The sequence below is a fragment of the Cornus florida genome, unplaced genomic scaffold (assembly GCF_030987335.1).
Source record: "Cornus florida cultivar Cherokee Brave unplaced genomic scaffold, ASM3098733v1 CherokeeBrave_3.0.0_Hap2_Chr11, whole genome shotgun sequence".
NCBI classification, from domain to species: Eukaryota; Viridiplantae; Streptophyta; class Magnoliopsida; order Cornales; family Cornaceae; genus Cornus; species Cornus florida.
The window spans coordinates 66,853,223-66,871,363 of NW_026775581.1; the positions used below are offsets into that span (position 1 = coordinate 66,853,223).

At 36.2% G+C, this 18,141-nt stretch overlaps 2 protein-coding genes across 4 annotated transcripts; both read left to right on the top strand.

Annotated features, from left to right (window-relative positions):
• The first annotated feature begins 295 nt into the window (after nucleotides 1-295).
• Nucleotides 296-15,539, top strand: LOC132284544 (AP-1 complex subunit mu-2-like). 3 transcript variants are annotated; one of them, XM_059786655.1, is made up of 12 exons: nucleotides 296-480; nucleotides 8,088-8,234; nucleotides 10,104-10,250; nucleotides 10,361-10,423; nucleotides 10,515-10,691; nucleotides 10,773-10,876; nucleotides 11,781-11,888; nucleotides 12,853-12,949; nucleotides 13,279-13,376; nucleotides 13,811-13,952; nucleotides 14,046-14,168; nucleotides 14,927-15,539. In XM_059786655.1, exons 2-12 carry the CDS (start codon nucleotides 8,106-8,108, stop codon nucleotides 15,023-15,025), a joined length of 1,287 nt encoding a protein of 428 aa, XP_059642638.1. In that variant the 5' UTR covers nucleotides 296-480; nucleotides 8,088-8,105; the 3' UTR covers nucleotides 15,026-15,539. The 3 variants fall into 3 exon arrangements, with proteins under 3 accessions (XP_059642638.1, XP_059642640.1, XP_059642639.1); XM_059786657.1 differs by having other exon boundaries at nucleotides 8,093-8,234; XM_059786656.1 differs by lacking the exon at nucleotides 296-480 and having other exon boundaries at nucleotides 7,947-8,234.
• Nucleotides 6,046-6,429, top strand: LOC132281227 (uncharacterized mitochondrial protein AtMg00310-like). The gene has a single exon (XM_059782949.1). The coding sequence runs from the start codon at nucleotides 6,046-6,048 to the stop codon at nucleotides 6,427-6,429; it is 384 nt and encodes a 127-aa protein (XP_059638932.1).
• Nucleotides 15,540-18,141: the final 2,602 nt, after the last annotated feature.

Genomic DNA, 18,141 nt, shown 5'->3' on the forward strand with positions numbered 1-18,141 from the left:
TCATGTTTGGATAGATAGGAGAGAAAATAAAAGAAAATATAATTGTTGAGAAATAATAATTTTCTCCTTTTTAAATAGATGGGACATGAGTGGAATAATAATTTCCTCCTTTTAGTTGTTGAGGGCAGTTTAAAAATTATGAAAATACCATTTAAACACTATCATTTCTTTATTTATCTTCTCATTTTTGGAGAGATCGGATTTGAGGGATAAGGAGGGACAGATATCCCCCTTATCTCTCCACATCCTTTCTTTTCTCTCATTTTAAACACCCCAAACACAATCTACACTATCTTTTATTTTCTTTTCTCTCACTATCCCTCCAAATCTCTCTATCCACACATATCCTTAGAGAGGAAAGAGAGAGAAAAAAAGAAAAGAAAAGAAAGATAGGAAAAGAAGAGAAGAAAGGAAGAGAAAAGGGACTGGCTGTAATTTCTCTATCATCATCCTTATCTCACCATTTTCAGCTTCAATTTGGTAGGGATTCTCTAGCTTTTGCATGCTTGGGTGGTTTTTTTTACTTGATTACTATTACCTTGTATAGTTTTGAAATACTATAACATCATGCTCGCGTCTTTAAAAAGTGTTTAGTGGCTTGATAAAATTTTGAAATTCTATTTACTAGTTTGTTGAGCATGATTGTTTCAAAGCTTAAAGTATTATTAAGCAAATTGAGATTATAGCATGTTGCTTTGTGATTATCAATCTTTTGATCATTTCTAAAATGATTTCTTCATGGTGTACACCTTGGGTTTAGGTGGGGAATGTGAAAATGATATGAACAGTTATGTGGTTGAATTGAAACTCGAAAGGGATGAAATGATTGAAGCATGGTACGTGTTACCCTAGGGTGAAAGACCCAAAACCCATGCGGAAAACCCTTGTTTGGGTAGGGAGAGTTTGGACAACATTGGTTTGAAGGGGAAGTGACTGTGTGGGATGCTCTCGGATGTTTACAAATTGTTCTTTGTTGAGTGAAAATGAAAAGAGGTCCATATGAGAAGGAGTTATGGTTTTGGTTTGTTCCTTATTTGGTTTTTGAAATGAGCAGTGGTTTTGGTACTCTTAGTATGAGGTTGAAATTATTTTGTGAAGTTATGTTTTTTTGACAAAAACTGAGTTTTTGCATGGTTTGCTTTACCAAAATTTCCATATACATTTCAAAACTCATTTATGCCATTGTTAGAATTATTTCTACTAAGCTATATAAGCTCACCCCTATATAATTTACTCCATTGGTTTGTTCTAGAAAGATGGTTAAGGAAGAGTGAGCAGTAATTGGTACCTGGTGTTTTCCATGTGCCTAATCTACAAGACAGAGTTTTATTTGGAATCACTTGTATTGAATTTATAATGGTATGTAATAGAAGTAAAGATGTATAGGGTATTTACTCAAAATATTTTTTTATGGTTTATTTATGAAATTATCTTTTAAATTTTGGGATTTTGAGTATAACCTTTGGATATGTTGATTACGGAGTTACAAGATTTTATACAGGTTTTTATTTGTTCCAAAAATTCAAATGTTTAGTAGGCATATTGCCAAAAGTTACAACTAATGAATCTTTCTAATGGAAATTTTTTTCATGAATTTAAAATATAAACTCATTGAAGCTATATGTTTTTTGTTAGAAAGTAAAATTACTTTAGTTTCCTCAAATTCCTAAATCCCTCTAATCATACCTCGGGATTCGGTCTCAAAATTCAAGGCTTGACATCCTCTGGCCGTAGCCACTACCACAACCATCTTTCTTGTCTCTCATACACATCAAAACCCATCAACAATATACCCAAATCAACTTAAACTAGTCACAGAAAAAAAAAAAAAAAAAAATCAAAAGCGCAGACCCTCGCCGCCAATAACTACCGCTACCATAGCCATTGTCTACAACCACTGCCACCATCACCACTGCCGAAATCTTCTTTGGTTTATGTTAGAATGGCTCTCTTTCTGCTTTGTGTCTCTTTTTCACTCTTTACAAACACTCACTTCCCACAGTGCTACTGTCGATGGCGAAATCCACCCTCAAAATTGAAGGATTCAACATAGGAATCTTTGTCTCGAATTCGTCAAAGGAAGAGCAAATTAAGGATCAAATCAACGAGGAAAAAGATCAGGAAGAGCTCGAGGTTGTCGCCAACATGATTCCGACGAGGATGTTAATGGTAAGCCGCCGTTAGACGATGTCGCGTCAGTGATGACCAGGAAGAAGAAGGAGAAGAAATTGAAGAGGTAATTCACAATTACATGGGTGGTGGCTTTTGGTGGTGGTAAGTAGAGAGAGAAGTTTCGAAGAGTCAGGAAGAACAATTTTTACAAAATCATAATTACTAAAGTTGCTTTCTAATTTTCTTGCTTTCAAAATATTGAAAGCATAAAAAATTATGCAACATGATTCTACTTGGTATTTCAACTTCAGAAATGACAATCATGTTTTTGCTTTTGAAGAAAGCAAAAATCAGAAAGTGAACAAAAGTATTTTAGATATGTTAACAAAAAATATGCCTCTTGTCACATTTGGTTATCGAATTGGATATCCAATAAACTACAACATCATATATGAATTCGCTGATTTATTTTTTGTAAATAGAGTTAAATATTTTTATTATTTATTTATTTATATTCTGGCAAACTAGGGGGAATACTTGAATATATACACACCCGGAAAGTTAGGCACTCTACCAACTAGACAATGCCCAAGTCAAGTATAACCTAGGATAAATTACACTGATACCCCCTGTGATTTGCGCTATTGACACTCATTTAAAAATTAGCTCATTTTTTAACAATGAAATTACAGTGATACCCTGTCACATGTTGGATCCAAACATAGCAAAAAAAAAAAAAAAAATTTGAAATGTCTAGCTTGCCTTTAATAAAATATTAATTTTTGATGTAAAATATCAACTCACTTAAATGCAAAACTACCCTTGTAGCATTGTTAACTATATATATATTTCTTGCCTTTTTTTATGTTATTTTAAAAGAAACAAACTTGTTTTCACACTCTGAACATTGGTTTTGTTAATTCAAGTCTAGTGGTTTTAGGTCAGTCCTAGTGAGCCCTCCTCGTCCATTGGACTCAGCCCATTTTGCGGCCTCTCTTCATGAGGAAAGCGGATTGGGTACTGGTATGGACCGAGCTCAACTAGGCCTATATGACCCATGCAAGTCCAAATTTGGCTTGACTCCTCCTTTTTCTGGGCCCGATCCAGCCCATCTGCAATTTTTGCCTAAACAAAAGACTCCAGTTACTCCCAGTTCTACGAGATACACGTCTTGGAAGCATAAAGCCAGAACAAAGAAGGAGTCTTCTCCGGCCGATTTGGTGTCCCGTCTCAAAAGGAAATCCGATGGCGATGCTCCCTCCCAGATTTCTACACCAAAGAAACCCAAAATAGCGGCACTCAGTGATGGCAATTTGTGTTTTTTGACAGACTCTACAGTCCCTTCATCCAAATCGGTGGTGGTAACTAGCCTAGATTGGCTCCAACCCCCCCAATGAAGGTTCTGGTGTAGAATTGTCAGGGTTTGGGGAACCCCCTGATAGTTTCCCAGTTAAGGAGGTTAGTTCACCTCCATTCTCCACCTTTGATTTTCCTTTTTGAAACTAAAAATGCTAGTGATCGTGTTAAGAAGATTCGGGCGTTGTTGGGTGCATACGAAGCGTTCATGGTTCCTTCAGTAGGGCGCGCGGGAGGTTTAGCACTGTTATTTTCCAAGGAATGGCAAATTTTAATTATTAATTTTACTGAATTTCAAATTACTTGTAAGATTATTGGGGGTCGGGGTAACCAACCTTGGTTTTTTACGGGTGTTTGCGGTTTTTGTACTGAGCATGAAATGGTTCAACAATGGAATTATATTCATAGCCTTCGTTTTCAGCTGGGACCCAATGGATTCTCATGCGGGATTTTAATGCACTAATTCACAGAAACGAAAAAAGAGGCGGTTGTTTAAAACAGGGGTAGATGCTCAAAGAATTTAAGCAATTTATTCAAGACTGCCTTCTTCAACACGTACATTTTAAGGGATTTCCGTTCACTTGGCGTAATAAACGAGAGCAAGGTAAGCTTATTTTGGCTAGGCTTGACCGTGCTCTTTGCTCTTCTCTCTAGTCTCATCTCTTTCCCCGTTCTATGCTTCATCATCTTACCGTCCATAGTTCTGAACATAATGCTCTATTGTTATGTCTGAATGATAGCATCTCTCATGTTAAAAAAAATTTTCATTTTGATGTGCGATGGATCCAGGAAGAGGATTTTAAATCCACAGTGGTTAAGGCTTGGGATCTCCTTTGTCCGGGTTCTCCACTTCAGGGAATTTCTCAAAAATTAGTTCAGTGTAAATCGGACCTCCAACTCTGGCACCGGGGTAAATGCAATAATGCCCATGTTTTGATCCAGAAGCTTGAGAAACGGTTACGAATTTTAAAACAACAGGTCGATGGTTATAATAAGTCTGAATGTTTCCATCTTGAGCAGGAGTTGGGGAAAGCTTGGCGTGAGGAGGAATTGTTCTGGCTTCAGAAATCTCGGATTGACTGGTTGAATCACGGTGACAGAACTCAAAATTTTTTCATAGGAAAGCTCAAATCCATAGAAGAAATAATGAAATTATTGGGCTAGAGGATTATAGGGGCAGTGGATGGACTCTAAGGATAACATCCGCTAGGTTGCGGAAGATTATTTTAACAATCTTTTTTCTTCCATTCCCGAGCACGATGATCCTGATTTTTGGCGGATGATTATCCCTAAGGTTACTGATGACATTAATCGTGATTTAATGCGGGAGGGTTCGGTGGAGGAGCTCCGGGCCGGCTTGCGAGTATAGGCCCTTATAAGGCCCCCGGTCCCGACGGTTTTACTCCTCTGTTTTTCCCATCAAATTGGGATATGCTGAAAGATGATCTTCTCCTGGGATTTAATTCTTTCCTTCAGGGTGGCCTTCTCCCACAGTGTCTCAACTCCACCAAGATTGTTCTTATTCCAAAAGTTCACCATCCCACCATCATGTCTAACTTTCGGCCTATTTCCCTCTACAATGTTTCCTACAAAATATTTTCCAAAGCCCTTAACAACAGACTTAAACCTTTCCTTCTTCTCCTTATCACTGAAACCCAAAGTGCCTTTGTTCCACAGCATTTAATCCATGATAATATTATTTTAGCTCATGAACTTTTGCACGTCATCAAAGCTAAAAAGTATGGCGATTCTTACTACATGGCTCTTAAATTGGATATGGCTAAAGCTTATAACCGGGTGAGTTTATCCTTTCTTTTTAAGTTTATAAGCCACCTGGGTTTTGATCAGCACTGGGTGAAGCTGATTATGGATTGTGTCAGCTCGGTTTCGTACTCAGTCCTTATTAATGGGGAAAAGGGCAGTTGTTTTACTCCTTTCTGTGGTTTGCGTCAAGGAGACCCATTTTCTCTATATTTGTTTCTCTTCTGTATAGAGGGGTTGTCTTCATTGTTTTATGCTTATGAGAGTAACAAAAAAGTTGTGGGTTTGCAGATGGGTCGAGGCTGCCCGTTTGTTTCTCATTTTCTGTTTGTAGATGATGCACTCATCTTTTGTAGGACTAAAGATCCAGCAGTGCTCCATGTGAAGGCCATCCTTGATCGATATGAAATTCTTACTGGTCAACTGATTAATTTTGATAAATCTTGCCTTTATTTCTCCCCTAATACTTTCTCTTCCCTGAAGTTTTTTTGCATGAATTTGCTTGGCATCCACAACATTGACTGGTCAGATAAATATCTCGGCCTTCCTTCTTTCTTGGGTCGTTCCAAAGTCGCAGCTCTTAAGTTTATCTCGGAGCATATGGCTGCCAAAACTAAAAACCTGAAGGGTTCTTTATTATCTAAAGCCGGACGGGAGGTTATAATTAAAGCGGTTCTCTCGGCCCTTCCTACCTACTCTATGCACTATTTTAAGCTCCCCAAACAAAATTGTAAGGAGCTTTCCAGCTATTTCCTTAATTTTTGGTGGAGTGGGGTTGAGAAATCTTCTAAAATCAAGTGGATAAGTTAGGATAAAATGTGCCAATCGAAAAGGAATGGTGGTTTGGGGTTCCGGAATGTGGAAGCTTTTAATACGACTTTCCTGGCTAAGTTAGCTTGGCGAATGGAAATTGGGGATGATTCATTGCTTTATAAATCTTTTAAGCAGAAGTATTTCAAGAATTGCGATTTTCTAGAGGCTTTGAAGAGCCGTAAGGTTTCTGGGGTTTGGAAAGGGATTTTCTCTGTTCAAGCTGTTATTAAAAAAGGCATGAAATGGCGTATCGGGGATGGTAATGATGTTAACTGCTGGCTTGAAAATTGGTTACCCGATCGTTCTAAGTTCTCAGTCTCCTCTCAACCTTTTGGGGCTAGTATTTCCACTGTTGCCGAGCTGATCAATCCATCTACTCATAAATAGAATCTTATTGTGATTGATCGGCTTTTTTATCAGCGCGATCGGATGTTAATTCGCCAAATTCCTTAGTACCATGGGAGGTAGGGATTGTAAGGTTTGGGGCGCCTCTAAGGATGGTCGTTTCATCGTTAAGAGTGCTTACCATGTCGCGTTATCCATTCTTCTAAAGATGCCCATCCATCTTCCAAAGGCTGGGAGTAGCTTTGGAGTAGGGAAAGAAAGCATGTGGAGTCGAGTTTGGAAAGTTCACGCTCATCGAAAAATTATCCTCTTTGTTTGGCAATGTCTTCATGAGAGACTCTCGGTTAATCATCTGCTCCTGTTAAGGGAGGCGTCCGAGGTTGGTTTTTGTCCAGTTTGGGAATCTGCGGCAGAAATTGTGGATTATCTATTATGCATTTGCCCATTTGCTATTTTAGTTTGGAAGTTATGTCCCCTTCGATTGGATTTTAGTGCTCAACAGCCGTCTCTTTGGCCGAAACGGTGGGAGGAGCTTTGTGAGGGATGGGCAATGTCTGAAACTCCGAAGGAATGCATGAGTCTGGCAGCGTATATTTGCTGGACATTATGGAAATGCCAGAATGACCGAGTTTTTAAGAATTTTTCGTGGGATTCTTTTGTGGCGACTCAATCAGCTCTCCTCGCCTTTCACGAATTTCGGGATGTGTCCCGTCAGATTCTTTTGCTCCCTTCCTCCACCGTTGGTTCCCCCACCTTTGGCGGGCTGGGTGCCTCCACCGGCTAGATTTTTGAAGCTCAACTTTGATGCCGCTTTTAATCCCATTACTCTTGCTTGTGGTGACGGTTTTATTCTTAGAAATTTCTTTGGGCAGACAATCAAGGTTGCGTCAATGTTTTTGTTGGATGTTTGTGGTCCGTCAATGGCTGAAAGTTTGATTTTGCTCGAATCCTTGCTTCTTCTCAAATGATGGCGTTATTCAAAGGTTGTTGTTGAAGGGGATTGTTTGTCTATGATGAAGCTTAATGTTTCTGATGATGCTCAGTCAGTAGTTTTCCAGGATGTTTCTTTGTTTCTTGCGGAGTGTGTGGGATCTTCCCTTGCATGGGTTTTCCGTTCTTGTAATAGTGTTGCTCATTCTCTGAGTAAAAAGGCTTTAGCAGCCGGTTGTAGTGATTTGGAGTGGCGCATTTGGCCTCCGTGGCTGTTGCATGCCCTCCACCTTGATTGTTCTTTTTCATCTTGAATTTAGTTTGTCTGTTGGTGCCAAAAAAAAAAAAAAAACATGTATTCATCCCCTTTCTCGATGTGTTCTCATAAATATGATTGTCAATAGGACAAACTATAAAGGTGTCATTGTAATTTATCATATAACTTATTTGAAATAATAATAAATAAATAAAACCATAAGTGTTATCTTACCAAGCACGTGTCTGAATTGCCAGTTACATCTGAGTCGAAAACATTTATAACAGAACAGAAAAAAGATAAGGAAATTTCATTCAACTACCTCATAACATTCATAAACAAACACACCCTATTTTCTATTTCTTTTTTTTTTTTGTTGATAATACTCATTGCAAGCCTTTTTAATTCACCTTTTTCTTTTCCAATTTAAAGCCCTTCCTGAGAAATTTACATATATACACGGACGCATATAAAAATATACACACATATATATAGTATTGATCCATCTCCGCAGTGCAGAGCCCGATCATCAATGGCAGGCGCCACGTCGGCGCTTTATATTTTGGACATGAAGGGCAACTGTTTAATTGGGCGCGACTATCGAGGTGATGTCAATGCTCTTCAGGCCGAGCGTTTCTTCTCCAAGCTCCTCCAAAAAGAGGTGCTTAATCTCTCTCTCTCTCTCTCTCTCTCTATATATATATATATATATATATATACACATATACCAATTTATAATATGTGTGTGTGCATTTGTGTATTATTATATATACACATATATGACTTGCATGTTTTTCTTACGATTTAGTTTTGATATTATGTTGATCTTGATGTCTTTTTAAATAGAGATTTAATTTCCCTTTTGATTTCATGGCCTTGATTATAGATCAAAGGTAAAATATGGTTTAATTTTGGATATAGATGCCTCTTGGTGCTTGAAGTTTTACTCTTTGTTAAATATAATGATTCTTAGACCTAATGAGAGATTTTTATATGTTAGATGCATCGGATAAGTCCAAAACTTTAGACTATTAGGTCTGAATAGAATTTTCCTTCTCTTGATTAAAACAAAGAAATACGAAGAACATTTGCGACTGCAAAATGTTAGACATTGATTTATGTGGGTTTCACAGTGGGGTCCACATGATCATACTACTATGTAGTCGTTGCAATTGTATTTAGAACTCCTTATTTATAAAATATTTTTTTATTTTGGAAGTATTCACTTTGTTTATTTAAATGAAAGTTATGCGCAATTTCAGACATTTGGTCCCAAGTTTAAAGAAATGAAGAGGGCTGTGCTAAGGAAAATGATTCTTAAACCGGTCTCTCAATTCGATCCGGATAGCCAAAGGAGTTTTTATTCCTTTGATGCAGTGAATGAGACCCACACTTGAGTTTATCCATTGCATCAAAGGGATAAAATCCCTTCCGCCGTTAAAATAGCATTGTTCCTGTGCTAATAGTTACTTGCAAAATTAGAACATTCTGTGTCCGCTCCAATGCAGTTGGAAATCAACAAGGGTTCACAATCTATACTGAAAACAAGTATTCTTAAAGAAGCTAACCAAAACAATTAGTTTCAATTAGCACTTGAATTCGGCATTTATGTTTGTCAAAGGAAATAATTGGTAGACAAAATGGTAAGGAATAGGGATGACATTCCCTGCTCTAGAAAAATTTAGTGTGTGTGAGAAAGAGGGTTGACAGTATGGGATACAAACTTCATTAAATTTAAAAAGAGTAAGGTGATTTAGTACATTGATACTATGGGACAGACTTTGTTACAATAAAATGGACAGCATAAAATCAATTGGACTTCTATATGTGAAGACATATCGTGATCTTTGGACACTAGGGCCATAAAGGGGAATACTTTGATCAAATATTGATGGGTTTATGTCAAAAATTTATAAAATAACTTCCCAACTGAGGCTTTTGATTGTTATATGCCCATTTATCGGCTCACCAGGCTAATTCAAGCTTCTTCATGTAGTAGAAAGTTGAGCCTGAGCCCTAAATTTGAGCTCACTTCATAAACAAGTTGAGCTCAGCAACCCCAAACTACTCATCCCAGCTTATAAATGAAGGTAATGGGAACTCTGTCAAACTTTTATGCCCATTTATCGGCTCGCCAGGCTAATTCAAGCTTTGTTCATGTAGTACATAAGATGAGCTTGAGCCCTAAATTTGAGCTCACTTCATAGACGAGTTGAGCTCAGCAATCCCAAGCTCGACTCATCCCAGCTTGTGAATGAAGGTAATGGGAACTCTGTAAAACTTTTAAGCCCATTTATGGCATTTAAAAATCTTGTATCTTCGCCCCTGTCAATATACATGAATTACACTATTCTATAAGTGTAAAATATATCACATCTTAGCAACACTTTTTTAAGTCATTGAATTTCAGTTTTCTCAGTCTAAAATACTCAAATTACCAAATAATCTCAGTCTAAAATACTCAAATCTTGTGGCTTCAAAATATTTAAATCTTCCTCTTGTTTTGACGATTTTATTTGATCTGCCTTAGGGTGATGTGGAGTCCCAGGGTCCAGTGGGCTATGACAATGGTGTGACCTACATGTTTATACAACACAACAATGTTTATTTGATGACAGCTTCGAGGCAGAACTGCAATGTTGCCAGCCTTATTCTCTTTTTACACCGTGTAGTTGATGTATGCACTCTTGTTTCCCTTATTCTGCTTTTGTGGTTGGAGAAACATATATGAAGTAGACTCGAAAAAATTACATAAAGTTTTAGTTGTAATATCTCTTTAAAATGCAGGTACTGAAGCATTATTTTGAAAAGTTGGAAGAGGAATCTTTAAGAGATAACTTCGTGGTAGTGGTAAGGAAATAAGGGTATTCTATGAACAAAAATAAGATGTTGATCGGAACACTTTTGATATTGTCCAACTGATACCTTGTGCATTTGGCAGCATGAATTACTTGATGAAATGATGGACTTTGGTTACCCTCAATATACAGAAGCCAAAATTCTAAATGAGTTCATCAAGACGGATGCTTACAGGATGGAAGTTATGCAGCAGCCTCCAATGGCTGTAACAAATGCAGTGTCTTGGCGAAGTGAAGGGATATATTACAAGAAAAATGAAGTAGGTGTACCATCTATGCATGATATTTTTACCACATTAAGCGACTATTAATTTCCTCATGGTTTCTTTTTTCATGTTTAGATATTTTTGGATGTAGTGGAAAGTGTTAATCTACTAGTCAACAGAAATGGGCAGATAATCCGTTCAGATATTGTCGGGGCGTTGAAGATGAGAACATATCTGAGGTGCTTTTAGTAATTTAATTCATGTGTAGCCCATCAAGTATGACACTTTGAAATTAATTAGTGGTTATCTATAGAATTCTGGTTTTTTCGCATGATTATACTTGTAGCAGTACAAGGATTCATGACCTAGAAAATGTGAATAATGATCTTGATATCTTTGTCCACTAGTGTGGATACCAAGTAGTTAAGTACATTTATATTTAATAATAAATAGGTTATGTAATATTTAACATGCTAAGTGGAGATCACGAACTAGTTCCAAACATGTAAACTTACCATTGGTATGTTTTGGGCGTGTTGTTTTCCTAAGCGAATTATATTCTGCTAGTACATTTTCTGCCTGCAATTGCAATATTATTATGTTGTGCTTGGATTAGAAACATATAGAGAACAAAACCTTTCTTTTTTTTTTTTTTTTTGAGTGAAAAATCATATATTATTTTATAGATGATGAAACTCATTATAACTAATGCTGCCAGCTGCACTGATATACAAGTACATTTATCTAAATACCCATCTATATGTATGTAATATTATCTGAGTTGCCAATGGGTAACCTTATTGGTAGTATTAACTTCAACTTAGATGCGATTAGTGAATGTGAATCATTTTCCACCATATCTGGTCACTATGAAGTGAATAATGTGTGGCACAGAGGTGATCAAAGCACTTTTCCCTGGCGTCAAGTCATGTTAATTTTCTTTTTCTTAAATTTATGGCCTTTTCCTTTATTTTTTTGGTGGTTGTTTCCCAGTATTCATGTACTGTTGGTGGTTGTTAGTTGCAAGGAAGGCTTATACCAACGTGTTTTTTTTTTTGTTCATTAAGTTTGTGTCTGTGCATCCTCTTGTACTATATTTTACCTCTCAGGGAGGATAAATCAATCAAACTGTATCTCTTGTAGTGGTATGCCCGAGTGCAAGCTTGGCCTAAATGATAGACTTCTATTGGAGGCTCAAGGTCGGACAACAAAAGGAAAATCCATTGACCCTGAGGATATCAAGTTTCATCAGTAAGCCTTCCATCAACAATTTTATTTCTCTATCAGTTCATAGAGTTCATATTTTTTTCTATGAATTTTTTTTTTTTTTGGTCTTTTGCTAGTTATTATTATGATTTTATCAGTAGACCATAGTTTGTAAAAGGCTCAAGCCATCAAGCACCAAGGTCTTCTAGAGCCTAGGCACAAGATGCAATGTAAGGCACAAGCCTAATTGAAATGAGACGTATGATAAAATTGCATATGGTAAATATAAGTATAGAAAAAATCAAATCAAGTTGCACAAACTGATCATGATCAAAATAAAGGGATTTTTCAGTAAATCGATCAATGTATTAAGAAAATTAATATACATATATCTTTCAAAAATTTGCATACGATTTCAATGAAGTCAATATATACAATCAGTATAATTCAAGACATGCAACATAAGTACTAAAAAAATCTTTAAAAATGGAATTTTCTACATATCAGTTAAGAACATCAGGTGAACAATGTGCATAAATCCTTTCAATATGAAAATGCATTAGTTAAATCAAATGTTATTTAAAATCTGTATAAAAATCTATATATAAGAGTCAGAATCTAAGCGTAGACGGAAGTAATGCAAGTACATAACCATAAGCTTATGAATTCCGTTAAATATTTGATAAGATCAATTCATCAAAGATGATCATAGTCAGATATAGAGCATGCTAATTAATGGTCATTAAGCATCGAAATCGATATCAATGGTTGATAAAACAAAATATAGGGAATGTTTTTCCCCCCCTAGGGAGGAGCCTAGTAAACGCAAGCATGAGCGCTTCATGCATGCCTAACTGACAGAGTCTGACATGTTGTAGGGTTGTAGGTTAAGGTACTCCTGTTGATCCTTGATGAGCCTGGGGCTTTTGAAGGTTTTAAGCATGTCCTTAACAAATATGCTCTACAGCTTTATATTTTAACTTTATTTTTTGGAATTTTTTTCTGTTAGGTGCGTACGTTTAGCTCGATTTGAAAATGACCGGACAATTTCCTTCATTCCTCCTGATGGATCATTTGATTTGATGACATATAGACTTGGTACTCAGGTAGACTTCAGATTATTTCTTTTTCATTAACTTTGATGTTTTTTCTTTGTCAAGTGAGTTGGACTTGAATTTGTGATTGTTATTTTTTTTCTCCTAAGCATGTGATAATTTGTTGCATTTCTCTATGGAAACTAATTGAGCTCCAATTACTTACATTTTACGATTGCGGGGAGTGCTAATTGAGCTCCAATCTCAAACCTCCTCCCTGGATTTACCCGATACCTGTGGTTTGGGGCTGATTGCAATTACCCAACATGAATACACCCTTTTTATAAGAAAATGCGAGGAAAAAAAATATATATTATATTTTATTTTATTTGTGTTCTCAGGTGAAACCTCTCATTTGGGTGGAAGCTCGAGTTGAAACGTACTCAAAAAGTCGTATTGAGATCACGGTAAAAGCCAGGAGCCAGTTTAGGGAGCGCAGGTACTAGCTTGTAGAAATAATTTAAGTTATTGAACTTACAGTCTTACATGTTATTTTAGATGCTTCCATCTTTTAAAAAAAAAATTCTTTAGCATTTGAATTAAGTCTGTGGAAGCTAAGTCTACTTTTATTTTATTTTATTTATTATTCTATAGGATTGCTTTAAGATTTCTAGACCTATATAACATGCCAATATTGATTAGATTTTTGTGGTAGTCTCCATTTTGCCTTATCATCATCTGTGTTATGTATGATTTCCATTTTGAAGAATCAACGTGTGCTTTAAAATGCTATTAGAAATTAGAGTTGCATTTTTTTGTGTTGTCCAAGGTCATCTTAACGACGTCTCTTGATTCTGTTGCTCCTCAGAATTGATATAGGAGGGTCATTTATCAATTTTCTGATTTTGCTCCCTTTGCTACTCTTTGGTACAGCAATGCAACAAATGTTGAAATTGAGTTGCCTGTGCCATGTGATGCCACAAATCCTAGTATTCGGACATCAATGGGATCTGCTACGTATGCCCCCGAAAATGATGCATTGCTCTGGAGGATCAAATCTTTTCCTGGTAATAAGGTAGGACTTCAGTACAAGCCCATGATTATTGAAGTCATTGATTGTGAAAAACTCCCATACATGTTTATAACCTTCTGAAAACAAAATTTACAGGAGTTTATGTTAAGGGCAGATTTTAAACTTCCAAGTATAACTTCTGAAGAATCGCCTCTCGACAGAAAAGCTCCTATCCGTGTGAAGTTTGAAATACCTTATTTTACCGTGTCAGGAATTCAGGTGTGTATATCTGAATGGCTATTTGTTTTGCTTCATTCTGATGCTGAAATGTAAATAATTTCTCACGCAAATGTAGGAAGAGTTTCCCTGGTATATAATATACAATAACTGTAGTAACGATTATTGAAACTGGTTAGAGGTTTTATTTTTTCTTTTTCTTTTAGAAAAATTATATTTGAAAATGAGAATGTGATTTGTAGAATTAGAACTTTAATTTGGAATATCATTTTTTGTGAAGCTACTCATAAAAATGATACAATAGTTTAACCATTCAGAAGTTAGAGCTTTCTCTGTTGAAATATGCTTCTAGCAGTTCTACAAGGACCGATCTCTTGCCCTCTGCTTCTGTAGCCTTGTAGAGCTAACGTATTAGAAATTTTTGCCACCAATTTTCTTTTCTTAACCTCACTTTATTCAGAATGAGAACACATTTTAATGAATTGAGACTCAGTTGCAAGTAGAACGAGGGTGCGTTACTGTTTCATTATTTTACTAACACATTACAGTCGGATTGGATTCGACAATGTCACTCTTATCAACACTGAAAGGGAGAGGTCCTAAATAAAATACTTTGATACTGGGATGATTAAAAAACTTTAACACCTCTCATCATGCATCCATTAGCATTTCCCAACCTATTGTTTTGTTTCAATTTTTTCCCATAAAAACTTAGGTTACCTTGGTAATTATAATTTGGTGCCCTTTATGTTTTATTTCATTACTGATGTTCACATAATGGAAATATCTGAATTTCACAGGTTCGTTATCTGAAAATCATTGAGAAAAGTGGATATCATACGCTTCCATGGGTGAGATACATAACAATGGCTGGCGAGTATGAACTAAGACTAATCTGAAAGCACACCTTGTGCATTTCTGCTCACAGCTGTAGCATTCAACCAATAACTGATGTCAATCATACGGTACTTACTGATTATTTTTTATAATATATATATATATATATATTCATTATGGTTTAGGAACAAATTTGAATCATTCTTTTTCGTAACCTTAGTATCTGAAGGCCTCTCAAGTGTGGCATTTTCTCATAGTCTGGTTCATTTGTCTGGATGTTATAATTGTCTGTAAGGGTGCAATTGTTACCTATCAATAGAGAAAGGGTGCATTTGTTATTGAAATACCTTATTAATTACAAAATTATGGGGACTTTCTGCTAAGAATCCTTTTGTATTGAACAGGACGGGGTTTCTTTCTAATATCCATGATAATTTTATAGCTTGTTTAGTTCAAGTCTTGTTTGTTCGATGATTTACTTTATTATTATCTCTGGATCTTTCCGAAAATTTCAAATCTCTGTCTCTTGATGTACTCAGCACGTGGGAGAAAAATAAAATAAAAATAAAAATAAAATCCAAGAAGATGAAGAAGAAGAAGGTCTTTTGATGCTCAAGTCCCCGGATAACTCTGGCTTATTTGAATGAGATGTATGCTCCCTGATAATTAGTGGTTTTCTTACAAGAAATCTTGAGAGTTGAGAGTACTAAAACAGATTCTCCTTGAATGTCATTAGTTAAAAACTCGTTTAATTTTGATTTATCCAATCTGCATATTCTCAAGTTGGATGTTGGATGGTATTGGCTTGATTTTCTTCTTTCTTGAGCAAAAGATTTTCATTGCGTAGTGTTGGATAGTATTGGCTTGACTACTTCTTGCTTGAGCAAAAGATTTTCATTCGGTAGGGGTTTATCTTTTTGAATTTTTTGAGAGAATGGCAACTCAAGCGCCACTTTCATAATATCAAAAATAACCTTGACATCTTAATAAAAGAAATTCAAAAGACATTTAGGTCCCACCTTGACGTTTATGTTCCATTTGGTAGGAAGATGGGACGGAAGAATCAAATTTCCTTCATTTCATGAAAGGAAACAAGGATGATGAACTTTGATTTGGGCCGGCGGGGGGGGATCTTGGTTCTTGGTCCGTCTCTCACTCTGCACACACCCTAATTCACAACAATACACACAAGCACTCCCCCTGTCCTAAGCAACCCTGCTTGGACCTTTTGAGCTCTCACACCTCACCAAATATATATAAAAGGATGTACATCAACAATACTTAAGCTATTACACAAGATAATAATGATTAAACAACTTAAAATATTAAACAACAGCTCAAAACCTTCATTCTGCTAAAACTGTGACAGAAGGTCAAATCTAAAATTTCGTATTGTCACAAACCTGAAAATGGTACCCTCAACCTTATACCAACATTATACACTTGCTCAGATTCATATGATATTCTCAATGGTTTAAATAAGGTATATCATAATCACGGCTTAATAGGGCTTATACATGCAGAAAACCCTAAAACCTAGGGTTTGAAAGGTCAAAACACTAGATGACATCTTCTCTGTGCAAAGATCAACTTGTACAACCTTGAATCAACTATAAAAACTTACTCAAATGAAAAAAGTTCAACTCACAACAAGATAACATGCATATTTACTCATCACATAAGGCTAAACCAGAAAAACAAGACACAAGTGGAGGTTTAAGACATCAAAATGAACTACAACAAGAATATGTGTATGAACAATAATTCTGCAGATGTCAACTTGAAAAATAAACTTGCCTTAACCTCTGGACATCTTTGAAATGGCCTCAAACATGGACTGAAAAAGCCTTGACCGTAATCTTCAAATACACACTCACACTATATGTATTGCTGAGATTATTTAGATCACAAATTAGTCTCAAAACTCAGTAAAAGTTCATTATTCTTAGTGTCCTGAGTGCTTGTCACAATGTAGCTTAAGGGTGCTCACTCACAAGGCATAAGGAGGCACAATACTATAACAGGATATATATAAGGTACATTGATCTATAATCCTACCCTAAAGAGGAAATCCACATGGCATCATTCTCCGATCATTGGCCAGAGAATGTCCTGACATTCTTTGTGAAGAGACTACAATGCCCCTACCACCTTGCACATTTGGCTTCTAGGGAGCTTTCCTTTTGACAGCTTGTTTATATGTATACACATCAATATATATCAATCTTAACCACTAAGCAATGCATAACAAGTCTCATTTTCTCATACTAGGACCACAAGATATGTGTCACATATTTGTTCTTCATTTGTAATGACCAAAATACCTCTCAAAGGGACACTTGTTAATATACATAGATTTCTGTAGCTGCAGTTGTGAACACATGATCAAACTGTGATTTTGAGCAATGCATTATAATGCACTATCCCAACAAAGTGTATAATGATAGAATACCTGTGAAAAGACTCAATTGCCCCTAAAGGACTCTGTAGAACAGTATCACCTCCTGAACCAGAACCTGTAAACCTTAATTGGCTTATAATGAGCACTGTCAACACAATGTAGCTTTCTCAAGCTATCTCAAATGATATCTCATGAATGTAAAATGACAATGCTACCCTTGTAAGCCTCTGTAATGTATTGAGTATGCCAGAATCACATTAAGCACACAGAAATGAACTTGTGATAGCTTTTGACATTTGAAAGGGCAAACCCTAATTCAAAGATGGGACCAATAATCTCCCTATTTTGCCTTTGAATGTCAAAAACCAAATGATACTTGAAGCACTTCAAATAGCAGCAATGTACCATTAAGACAGTATGATAGCATACCAAAGGATATACATATCCTTGATTTAGGTCCATTTCTCCCCCTTTTTTAACATTAAAAGTCAAAAGGTGAAATGACAAACAATGTAAAGCACTAGAAAGGGTTAGAGACAACCTTTAGGAAATCTATGAGGGTTGAAAACCTCTGTGGCAGTAATGGCTTTGTCATGATATCTGCAAGTTGATCTTCTATAGGAAGATATATATGTGATGTCAATGAGCCCCTTTTAAACCTTATCCCTGAGAATATGGCACTTGATATCAATGTGCTTGTTTCTACAGTGCAATGTAGGGTTCTTACTAATGGCAAATGTATCCCAAGATCTAAAAGTGTTCATCCACAACAATTGT

Excerpts from the sequence above, each read along its gene's own strand:
- LOC132284544 (XM_059786655.1), top strand. The coding sequence starts at position 8,106 with ATGGCAGGCGCCACGTCGGCGCTTTATATTTTGGACATGAAGGGCAAC. Across the intron at positions 10,424-10,514 it reads GAGATAACTTCGTGGTAGTG|CATGAATTACTTGATGAAAT; the intron begins GTAAGGAAATAA and ends TGCATTTGGCAG. Across the intron at positions 12,950-13,278 it reads CATATAGACTTGGTACTCAG|GTGAAACCTCTCATTTGGGT; the intron begins GTAGACTTCAGA and ends TTGTGTTCTCAG.
- LOC132281227 (XM_059782949.1), top strand. The coding sequence starts at position 6,046 with ATGTGCCAATCGAAAAGGAATGGTGGTTTGGGGTTCCGGAATGTGGAA.